Source organism: Cololabis saira, chromosome 2 (assembly GCF_033807715.1).
Source record: "Cololabis saira isolate AMF1-May2022 chromosome 2, fColSai1.1, whole genome shotgun sequence".
In the NCBI taxonomy this organism is placed as follows: Eukaryota; Metazoa; Chordata; class Actinopteri; order Beloniformes; family Belonidae; genus Cololabis; species Cololabis saira.
The window spans coordinates 56638246-56650330 of NC_084588.1; the positions used below are offsets into that span (position 1 = coordinate 56638246).

At 41.6% G+C, this 12085-nt stretch overlaps 1 protein-coding gene across 3 annotated transcripts; it reads right to left on the reverse strand.

Annotated features, from left to right (window-relative positions):
* Positions 1-304: 304 nt before the first annotated feature.
* On the reverse strand, positions 305-7102 carry LOC133418777 (complement C1q-like protein 2). 3 transcript variants are annotated; one of them, XM_061707613.1, is made up of 7 exons: positions 6946-7102; positions 6620-6814; positions 6454-6495; positions 5321-5374; positions 4970-5095; positions 4753-4884; positions 305-1188 (listed from the first exon to the last, which is right to left on the reverse strand). In XM_061707613.1, the coding sequence occupies exons 2-7, from the start codon at positions 6678-6680 to the stop codon at positions 905-907; spliced, it is 699 nt and encodes a 232-aa protein (XP_061563597.1). In that variant the 5' UTR covers positions 6681-6814; positions 6946-7102; the 3' UTR covers positions 305-904. The 3 variants fall into 3 exon arrangements, with proteins under 3 accessions (XP_061563597.1, XP_061563604.1, XP_061563613.1); XM_061707620.1 differs by lacking the exon at positions 6946-7102 and having other exon boundaries at positions 4970-5053; positions 6620-6853; XM_061707629.1 differs by lacking the exons at positions 5321-5374; positions 6946-7102 and having other exon boundaries at positions 6620-6853.
* Between the last annotated feature and the right edge of the window lie 4983 nt (positions 7103-12085).

Consider the following 12085-nt stretch of genomic DNA (forward strand, 5'->3'; position numbering starts at 1 on the left):
ATTAGACGCTATATAAATAAAATTGAATTGAATTGAATTGAATAATAGACGTACCAACGTTGAGTGTCTAAACTTTACAAGTTCATCTTTCCACATGTTACTTGTTTCATATCCAATTCTCATGATTTCCAAAGTAAACAAGTAGCTAAACTTTTCACTTTGAAAGGAGTATTTTCTCTCCACATAAAATTTGTATTATTGTTATATATTTTAGTTTTTATTTCACTATGACAAAAGTATAGTTTTGTAATGATTTTGCTTTAGGGACAAAAATGAAATAGAAATAAAACAATCCAGATTTGACTGAAGAGTAAATAAACTTAAAGCTTTAATTTGAAACAACAATGTTGACATTTGAACATATTAAATCAGTCGATTAAAAATAACCTAATTGATCGTAGGTGGTCAGTTTCCCTCTTTAATTTCCCCTAAACAAAATCTAAAAGTCTACATTTAAACCACATCTTGATGTAAATCAAGCACATACAGTGTATATGTAACAGCTCACAGGCCACAGGATTGTATCAGCTACACCAGGTACAGGTAAGTGGACACTGGTCCAGGGAGCATGTTAGTGGGCTCTAACGCTGATCTGGATACAGGAAGAGTATCTAACATGGTGAGATAGAACAATCAACAAGCCTTGGTAACTTCTAACATGTTCCTATACATTTCTCCACTTCTCTAAATCAATATCATAGAAACATCTTGTTAGAACATTTCATCACTGTATTTTATAGTGTGCAGTTATGCAAATGCAGAAATTGATGGAAGTGAAAAAAACACTTTTTTCTGATAGTAGGATTGTGTGTTTGGGTCAAAATATGAAGTGACTATACTGATTTCACATACAGAACTACAGGACATTCACTGAGTGAGATGGAAAATGAGAAACTATCACTGTTCACATGATGAAAAGTAGATTACCGCTGAAGGTTGTGTGGAAATTGCCATTGTCAAAAATCCTTGTGTTTTGCCACTGACGCACAAACACAACATCTCCTACTTCTAATAATAAAGTGACAGCATTAGCAGGATTAACCGACAATGAAGACTGATGTTCATGCGCAGTAACAACAGGGTCTCCATTCTTGACCAGAGAAGCAGCAGTAGCATGTGAAGGATGTCCATGTCCATGAAGGTAGAACTCAAAGTGGTAGGCTCCTCTCACCGGGGCTGTGAAAAACCCTGGGGAATATTTACACTATAAAGATCAAGAGTAGGACCCACATTTTTATTAACAACCATAAATGCATGGAAAAGCCTGGAAAGAGGTGACTTACACGATTAGTGACACGTCATCTGTTACAGACATTGAAAATAAAACATTTGTGATTATATGATAATAACTTAGTGTCATTATTTTTCTGCATTATCATTTCATCATCATTAGGGGCCTGTCTGGGCCCCTAATGATGGGGCCCAGACAGGCCCTCAATCATGGTATGTGAACAGTTTAAGTCCCAACTCATCCTAACATTTCATAAATGAGGCATATAGTAAAGACGTGGACAAAAGAAATGGCTTCACCACCGTCACACATGGTTATATCAAGCAGTGGTGAAAACTCTCCAAGTTACAAGACACTGCTAGTGACTAAGGAAACGACTGCGTACTGCAGAATAGGAATCTATCCAGGCACAGGTTTCAGAATTGAAGAACTGAATTGATATTTCTCAAGCCTGAATTCCCCAAACGGTTCCTTTGACCTGAGAATCCCCTCAGGTCCTTCTCTCTCCTCAGTTTCTACCAACAGCTGTTTCATGTTTTGGGTACTCAGCTCAGTTTCCTCTGCAGCTCTATTGTGACGAGTAGCAGAGAGAACTCCACGAGCCACTCCACAAAATGTTTTTTAGAGTCCAATTTTCTCCTTAACTCCTAGTTGTGATCATGTGGGTTAGGTTTAAAAGATACATGATTTGGGTCAGATAAAATAGAAATGATTTTGGCTTGGCATTAGCCCGGAGTTCCGGACTCGGGGCTCCGGGCGCCGGCGGCTCTATTAGTACCGTAATACATTTTTCTTCTCTTTATGGTTTCAGATTTTTCCAAGCACCTGAAGCTGTTCAACTTCACATTCAGAAGACGCGCGGTCCTTCCTTGAGCCAGCAATGTTATTTATATATTTTAACAATTGTTGGACCACCCCAGTGATCATGTGGACTGTTATAAAGGTTTATGAACATTTTGTGAATGTATACCGTATTCAAACGTTGAAACCCTGGTCAACCCCCCCGGCCTGAAACTGGCTTTAATGTGCCTCATAAAATGGCGACTGTGCCATGAACTACAATCCCAGCATGCCTTGCGGGATGGGGCGGCGCCTCAGAGCGATGCGCACCCAATCCCGAGCGAGGCACTGATGACGTCATCGCAGCGCGCGGAAATACAAAACTCTGTGCTGCACCGAGCCTTTTGCCTCTTCTCTTCTCTTCAACCAACGATCCTGGACGCGCGTTGCTGTCCAGCAGCTTTTAAGAGCTGTGGGGGGGGGGGGTTTTCAAGGAGCCGTCGAGGCCCGCACTGACCGGGCGCAAGGTCCGATCCCAGAGCGCTGCGCTGCGCTCTGAACTCTGTCTCCCTGACTTAACTCCTTTCTTTTTTCTCCGAGCCCTGTCTTCCATTCAGGACGACAGCTCCGGGAGCCAAAAACCCGCCCGGAGCTCCAGCCTTTGGACCGCGAGGCCCTCGCGCAGCCCGGCGACACCACACGGGACGAGCCGACGTTCTGAAGGGAGGAAGCGGCCCCCGTGCGCAGCGAGGCGATGTGCTGAGGACGCGGTCAGGACCAGAGAGCCGGTGTGAGGTTTCTCCAGCCACTGTTCACTTTTTCTGTGGAGTTAGGAAAGGAGAGAGACTGAGCGGCCGCAGAAACTGAGGATCCCCGTCAGGAAACCCCTTGCAGGACCGAGCCGCAGGACGGAGCCTGCAGCCTCAGGTCCGGACTCCCGAGGACGCGTGAGCTGCGGTCTGGGCGATCAGTCACTGGTGTAGACCTGAATTTATGTTTAATGACATTACTGTGTGCATATTACGGTTATTTGTTCATTTGGTGGCGCCGTTTCGCCAGTAGTCACGTTTTAAACACCGGGAGTAACATCCGGTCTAGATCTGCACGTGGCTTAAAGAGGGTTTCCGCCATCTTTAAAATACGACCCTCTAAACACTGCAATATTTTAAACTGTACATGTTCGTGATATCATTTTTATTATTGCTTTGATTTCTTTTTTCATTCCATACATTTAACTTTAAGTTTCATTTTTATTGATTGTTGTTTTTCTAGTTGATTGTTTTATAATACTTAAGTTCTGCCATCGGGATTTATTGGGTATCCATTTACATCTTCTTTGATACCCGTATGTAAATAAATTCTGATTGATTTTTAATGAGTGGTTGTTGTTATTTCATGCCAGATTTGGTCACAAATTGATTTGTTTAAGCAGAGCCTAGTGTTCGGACATCACGCCTTCATTGTTATTCTGTAAGATATAGTAGGATTTGCTGTTCTGCAGGATAATTCAAATCATATTGAGACTGATTTTCTGCTGTTAAAAGTTATCATTTCCCTAGATTAAGGCCTAGGGTGGTGCCCCGAGGATTTTATTTATCATATTGGTCATTTCAATTTGATAAATAGTCAACTTTATTAATTATTAATAATTATTAGTAAAATTATTAATAACCCTTCGATAACTGGACAGCCAAGCTACCCGAGTTGCACAACACAATAAAGTTGCCATTTGTGAAAATTCAGTGTTGTGATTTCTTTACAGTTACATGATTCATTTGTCTTGTAACATAAATGAAATGAGGAATTGGAGTAAATAACTGTGGTGTACCTGTTTAGAATTAAATTAAATCTTCTTGTGTGAAGACGAGGTGACTAAAGGCTGATTTATGGTTCTGCGTTTCACCAACGCAGAGCCTACGGCGTAGGTACGTGTCGATTTAACGCAGAACCGTGGACACGCTTTGCTACGGAGCGAGGCTTATGCGCCTCCCCTGCTACACGTCATTCAGGGAGCCAATCAGCACGGAGCCTCATTATCATACCCCCCCCTTCCCTTAGAATGAGGCACAGAAAAAGAGGTTAGAAGCGGTAAAACTAGAGACATGGCCCACAGGCTGGATTTATGATTTATGTAGAAAAAACAAGCTTTAGATTGTTTTTAAGACATTCAAGGCCTGTTTAAAATATACATTAAATGCCATAATAGGTCCCCTTTAATGTGATGTGAATATTAGAGAAAGTCACAACCAAACCACTAGATTTGGAGCTGTGAACATATCTACTGCACATTTTTTAGTGAGATTACACAAGCCAAAATAATTAAATCAACAAGTTATTGTAAAAATATGTGATTTAGATGCATAGAAGTCAGCACTTCCAATGAACTTTGGAAGTGCTGACTTTTTCATCAGTGCTGAAAAAGTAACATTTTGCTCTGTGAATAGTTTATTCATAAAATCGTTCTGCTCAGGTTTCATGAATAAGACCCAACGTATGATATGACCCCAATCTGGAGTCTAAAGTTCTCCTTACCTCCTACTCATGACCAGTTGGGTTAGGTTTAAAAGATACACGGTTAGGGTCAGAAAAAAATATTCATGATTTTAGTATGTATGGATTGGGGTTCCCATAATGTGATGTCAACATCTACCTAAAAAAGGAAGATGTGGACAAGCATACCCTTTACACATTGTCTTGTGAGACTGAGCAGGATGTAATATTTCATCTGTAAATGTGAGTACCTGTGTATGAGTTATAGGCATTTCCAACATTCGTGATAACTCTTCTGAAGATCAGGTTCGTTTGTGCGTTAAATGGTCCAACAGTTTCTGAGCCAGAAGCGACCAATAACGCTGAAAAAGCCACTGGTTTCACTGAGAGAGAAAAACACAGGTGTTAGATTACAGTGAATTATGTTCAAGTTGTATCAGTCCCGATCTAATTTTGGAAATCACAAACCTTCTCCTTTTCTTGTCAGAGCGTTCACATGGTTTTCTGTTGTGTTTGCTCTGGATTTAATGGTGAGCAGTTCAGCTGCCTGTTCTGCTAGCTTAGCTGCCTGCTCTGCTAGCTTAGCTGCCTGCTCTAAAACATCAGAAACAACATCAGAATTAACAGTTTGACAAAGTCACAGCAAAATCAATGAACGAAAATCAGTCGTTCAAAGCAGTTAGTTTATAGTCCTGAAAAAAGAAAAACTATTAATGCATGTGAATGAAGTTATTATATATAAGTATCTTTTAGTGCCCCCATGGTGCTAATATGTAATTTAAATACTATTTGTGTCACTGCTAGATATACAACGTGTACCTTGGTACTGTTGCTTCAGCTCCGTCTTTTGTGACTCCAGTTGATTCACCTTAGCTGAGACACACACACACACACACACACACACACACACACACACACACACGTACACACACACACACACACACACAAACACACACACATATACACACACACACACACACACACACACACACACACACACACACACACACGTGCACACACACACACACACACACACACACACACACACACACGTGCACACACACACACACACACACACGCACGCACGCACGCACGCACGCACGCACGCACGCACGCACGCACGCACGCACGCACGCACACACAGACACACACACACACACACACACACACACACACACACACACACACACACACACACAGACACACACACACACACAGACACACACACACACACACACACACACACACACACACACACACACACACACACACACACACACACACACACACGTGCACACACACACACACACACACACACACACACAGTAATTCTTAATTCAATATCTTGCAATAGGAGCAATAACTTGGAGGTATTAGCTTCGGTATGGTTTCATCTGTCTCTCAAAACAAAACTAAGTTTCGTTCCTTAATTGTATCACATCATCTTTGAATACTGGAGCGATCACAGACAGTGGAATACGACGGTCAACAGTGAATGTCGGATTCTGGACTCTAGACTTTAAACTGTTTACACAGAAGAGTTGAAAATCTGGATCCCAGGTTTTGTGGCTGCAAAACATAAAAAGAACTTGACCTGAAAGCATGTCCACTTTGGTGGAATGAAAGACTCCATACTACTTGGAAGTGGATACATAAACCTTCACACTTTGTTTGGCAGGAACAACTCCTCCTCTACAGTCATTGGTGACATCTTTAACACACACCAAAATGCTCTAGATCAGCAAACACTAAACAATCTCTGCTTTAGCAGAGGTGCTCGCACAGTTACTGATGTTCAATTAAACTCATTTGATCAGCAGCATCTGGATGTAACTTACTTTTGTTATACTCGGCTACTCTTAACTAAAGTTACGTTTTCATTTAAATTATGTCCTCAGACTTGGAACTTCTCAAGTGAATGATGCTGTTCTTTTTTCTTCACATGACGGTACCTTGGTACTGCTGCTCCAATTCTCTGGTCTTTTTTGCTTGTTCTAAAACACCAGGGATGAAAAGAGATGTTCAAATACTAACCTTCCTTGACAGCATAATTTAATTAGTTCAAGTCAGTAATTCCTTACATTAGTATTAGTGTTAGTAAGTCACACAGAATCATACCTTCATTATCATGCTGCAAGTATTTCATCTCAACCTTCAGTCCAGCCAACACGCCGCTCATCTCTCTCAGCACTGCATGGATATCTTGTGTACATGTTGGTTGTTGCTCAGAAACATTTTTTGGTTCTCTCCTTGTCGACTCAGTTTGTCTTAAATTTACTCCAAGTTCATTGTCAGATGCTGCTTCAATCTGAGCTGCAGAGAGAAACCAGATCAGCAGCAACAACGGAATAAACATGGTTACCACTGTTGTCAGAGTGTGTTAACACGTCCTTAAATAGTATTTCACTCTGTAAATAATCAACCAAGATCTGAGCAATTATTACCTTATTTCATTTGCTGTTGGTAAATAGTGGGTTAAGCAGCGGCTCATATAGCTACTGAGGCTACAGTCCCCCTGCAGCGGTCGCAGGTTCGAATTCTGGCCTGTGCACCTTTGCTGCATGTCATCCCCATTCTCTCTCTCTACTCCCTTCCTGTCTGCAACTTGAATAAAGGGCCACTAGAGCCCAAAAAAATCTTCATTATTATCATAATCATAATCAACATTCCCACCATGCTCTGATCTCTGCAGGTCAGACCAGCCTGAGGAGCAGCACCCACCCAGCCACAGTTTGTCCAACTCCAAGTGAGGGCTCCAGGGGCTCGAGGAGGAGGAAGAGGAAGTGGAGGGTGACGACGAGGAGGAGGAGGAGGCGAGGCCGGTTCTAGGGGGGGGCAGGGGTGGGCTGTGTCCACCCAAACGTGCGTCCTGCCCACCTAATCAAAGTTATGGGGATCATTTATTTTTTTATAATTTTATAATTTTTTATAATTTCACAAAATATCTGTACCGTTTCTGATTGGGTGGGCACTGCGCATCCTTTTTAGACACAACAATGAACGCATACCGCAAAAGTTGTGTCTCGGAGACGTGTTCAGAACAGCAGACACACTGAAGGCTGATTTACGGTTCCGCGTTACACCAACGCAGAGCGGTGCGCGTCGCCGCGTACCCCGAGACGCCTCTCTCCATCCCGCTGAGGGCTGAGAGCGCCGGTGCGGGTGGCGGTGCTGCGGTGCCGTGCAGGAGCCGCCAGCCTGCCGCGGGACCTTTTAAATCGACGCAGAGCCTAAAATACATAAAATAAATGCACCCTCAACAGGGCACAAGCCAGTGTCCTGTTTGTGCCTGGCACAACAGTTGTTGTGCCAAAAAGTGATTTCCTGCCAGAATCTGATTTCTCCCCTGAAAATGGGTCTTTTTTACCTGCCAAAAATGGATTGAAGGCCAAATCATATTTAGGTAGAAACGACCTTTTATTAATTTTTTATTAATAAAAGGTTGTTTCTACCAAATATGATTTGATCTCATTCTTGAGCTTCATAATAGACTAGACTCAACTAGAGCTCACATGATTGCTTTTAACTCTTTTAAAGGACCATTACAACATAAAATGGGCATTTTCACCTGCCAAAAATTGATTGAAGGCAAAATACAGTTAATGAAAAGTTGTTTCTGCCTAAATATGACTTGATCTCATTCTTGAGCTTCATAATCTGAAATCTGACGTTTTAGCGCTATCGCTCAACAGGCTGCTGTGCGCGCTCCCGCGGCCACAAATCAGAAGAAATCAGATTCTGGCAGGCAATCACTTTTTGGCACAACACCGGTGTTCTGCCATTTTTTGCTACTTTGCCAAAAAAATGCTACCTAATGGTTTTCTACCTTTGCAGAGCTACAATTTTACTTTGTTTTACTCCCTAAACCACTTCCTTTTCCCCCAAGTGGTCCTTGTCTCTTGCCAGGTCGTCATTGTAAATAAGAATGTTCTTAATGACCTGCCTGGTTAAATAAAGGTGAATGACTGAATGAATATCAAATAAAGCAATAGAATTGGGTTTTTTTTCTCTTTATCGTATTCACAAAGTGTAATGCAATTCATGTCATGGGTAGTGTATTTTGAAGGATCAAATACTCAACATCCCATATTATCCATGTTACATCGTGCAAGAAATGATTGGCGTGGCAAACAAACTTTGAAAATCGACTGTGCGCGTGCGCAGAACCACAAAGTAGCATTTCTCGGCGGGTAGCAAGGATTGGCAGAACAGCGGTCCCAAACCCGGGTAAATGCAGAGGGAAGTGTCAGGAAGAGCAATTGGGTTAGCATACTGTGGAGAAGATAGATGAACTGATATGATGATAGCATAGTTTTCAATGCATTTCAGGGGTTTGACCCCCCAAAATTTTTTCGCCCGCGCCGCGTTGCAGCACAGGCATCATCGCCCACCCTACATTTCAGTCTGCCCACCTTAGTGGGCCTCGCTAAATCCGGCCCTGGGAGGAGGGCAGCCTGACGGAGAAGTCCCACGACGAGGCGCCAGAGTCTCCTTTACCTGTCACAAGAGGAGTGTATGAAGAGGATGATGAGGAGGAGGAGACGGAGACGGCTCCATTAGATATGAGCTATGAACACACTTGCATGTTTGTATTTTATTAAGCGAGTAAAATGCAACATAAAAAGTTTGGGGAAGCGTTACACCTGTCAATCTCATGTTGCCCACCTCGATACTGCAGGACAGACAGACGTAAAGAAAAGACTAAACCATAACATAATCTTTACATGTTCAAAAAAGGGTGGCTTTAGTTCAAGTTAAGTCCCTTTCTTCTCGTCCTCTTCAGCCCCTTTTTGTCTTTCCCAATTTGTTCTCTCTGCCCGTCTAACCTTTTATTAATCTTTGCTCTCATTCTCTCTTCAGTCCACAACATTTCCTTATTTACTTCCTTCGCCACCATCCTTTCCCTCCTTAATGGCTTTAACCCTCCATCTATCCCATCTCTATGTCTATCTCCCATCCATCCTCCTATCTACCTGCCCACGCATTCCCATCCATCCTCCTATCTACCTGCCCACGCATTCCCATCCATCCGTCCATCCATCCATCCATCCATCCGTCCATGCACGCCTCGGTGTGCAGGTGTGTAGAGGAGGAGGGCTCTCTCTTGGATCTGGAGGGTTTGCCCACCTTCCCCAAGAGTCTGGACGGTTTATGTAAAGCAGCCAGTGACGAGCAGCCCTTTGACGTTAAAGACATATTTACCACTTCACTAGAGTCTGAGGCATTGAAAGAGACACTGTACAGGCAGGCAAAAACCCAGGTATGTGACTGGATGCTGGAAATCTGTTAAAGAGAGGAAAGGACAAAAAAAGAGGATGTTTCAATATCGAACTATTAACTCACTAACAAACTCTTGACTACCCTCTTTCTTTTCTGTCACAATGTCTTTAAGAATGCATCATTTGAAAAATACCAAATACAAGCGCTCAAAAAGAATACCATTTAGTAATCAATTAAAGAAAACAACAACAGTTCACAGAACAGACTTCACGTTTGTTCATTTTGTTAGTGTTTCCAAAGTTTGTGGTTTTGAGTTTTCATGAGGACCATGATATTTTCCAGCATAGAAATAACCAAAATGATAGTGTATTTTCAAGAAACTGAAGGATCACAGCTTAGTAGGTTTAGAAAAAAATGTAAAAGCCAACGATATGGGCTAAGTTGCAGCTTAAAATCATGTTTAATCTCCTGACAAGTCATCAAATAAAGAGAAACGTTAAGACAGAAGTGTCTGACTGTTGACTCCTGTGTTTTCCTTCCCTAAAAGTCACCTGTTTTGTCTTGCAGGCTTATGCAATGATGCTGTCTCTCTCTGAGAACAACCCTTTGCACGCGCCCTCCCAGAACTCTCTGGAAGCTTGGCTGAGCATGGGAGGTGGAGCGTCTGAGACGAGCAGCTTTCACCCACTCAACCAAAAAAAAATTTGAGCAAAATTGCTCAAATCATGTACAAAGCAAGGAATAACGTACTTCCAGGAAATCTTCAAAAAATGTTTGCGGAAATGGACGGAAAGTATAACCTCAGAGGGAAGGGGAAATTTAAACAACCAAGTGCTCGTACCACGCTAAAAACAATGTGTATTTCAGTCTATGGAGTAAAAATGTGGAATAGTTTACCAGACAAAATAAAAGATAGTAAAAGTGTTGTCCAGTTGAAAAAAAAGTTTAAATGGTGCACTTTTGAAAAGTATAAAATGTTATAGTTTATTACTTTATTTTTTTTTCTCGTTCAGTTAATAGTAGTTTGGATTATTTGGGTACATAATCCTTGTGTTTATGGCTACATGTGCATGCATGGGTATGTATGTGGGTGTGTATTCGGGTATATCTGTAGGGTGTGTATGTATGTATGCATGCAAGAAGGTATGCATGTGTAGATATATTTAAATAATTATGTGTACAATCATAGTAGTGTATTCTTGTGTAATTTTGGTAAAGTTTTGGATATATAGCCTATGTTAATATACATTGTAATTTTGGTAAAGTTCTGGATATATACGTTAATATACATTGTTGTAGTACTATAAAGTACTGTATTACTAGAATATGTTTTGTTTGTTTGTCAAATTTTGAATAGTAAACAAGGGTTTGGCGCCTAAAAGCTATGCTTCTGCCAAACCCTTTTCGTTCAGCCATAGTTTAATTTATTTTTTCTGTTTTGTTCATGTTTGTTTTTTTTTTTATGATGTTGCTGCTGAACGAAATAAACAATCATTCATTCATTCATTCATTCATTCATTCATTCATTCATTCAAAACCACATCTAAACAAAGAGAGACAGACAGATGGTGGGACGAGGAGTGGGAGGAACTTTAGGTTCACAAACGGATCGGAACAAACAGACTGAGTGGATGCGAGTTGTGGGAAGAAGGGGAGACCGGACAAGAGTTCATCGTCACATACATTCAAGATAGAGGGAATGAGTTTGTGTGGTTATGTTCGCGGTCACTTGTTTGTGTGTTTGTGTGAATGGGATAGGCGAAGGAAAGACTGTCCCTGAATGAGGGGCGTCCTGCAAGACTCTGTCCAAGAGAAAGCACTGCTAAGCTCCTGTTGATGTGAAGGACGTGATGAATGCTTCTCAACAAGCATCGAAACTCTGCATAACTCTGATCCTCCACAAGTGCACAAGGCTCACTGCAACATCACAGACACCCCGGATAAGCCGCTCATAAAGACACTTAATGACCGACATGTCTCTAAAGTATGTGTACAACGCCTATGAAAAGGATTGTAGCATTGGCACCGTGTTTCCACAAGGTGGCACTGTTCGGGCAGGAGCACAGAGCTCCTGCCAGCAGTCCTCTCCCAAGTTTTTCCATCAATCATGGGTGATCGATCTTATTTCAGTTTTAATTGCAGAATCAACAATAGCATCACATTAAATATTCTGATCCAGTAGGCACTTGATTTTTTATTTCAGTGATTACATGAAGAATAATGTCCAATGTTCAAATGTGCTTTTAATGAGCTATCTTGGCCAGTCGCCATTGTAATTGGTTATTAAATTTGATCAAGGTGAAGATTAATTTAAATCATCCTAGAAAGAAAAGTTCATTTTTGTTTATCACATCATCATTTTTC

Coding starts and splice junctions, on each gene's coding strand:
- LOC133418777 (XM_061707613.1), bottom strand. CDS start 6,680: ATGAGCGGCGTGTTGGCTGGACTGAAGGTTGAGATGAAATACTTGCAG. Junction 5,375..6,453: donor ATTGGAGCAGCAGTACCAAG/GTACCGTCATGT, acceptor TGTGTGTCTCAG/CTAAGGTGAATCAACTGGAG. Junction 5,096..5,320: donor GCTGAAGCAACAGTACCAAG/GTACACGTTGTA, acceptor CTGATGTTTTAG/AGCAGGCAGCTAAGCTAGCA.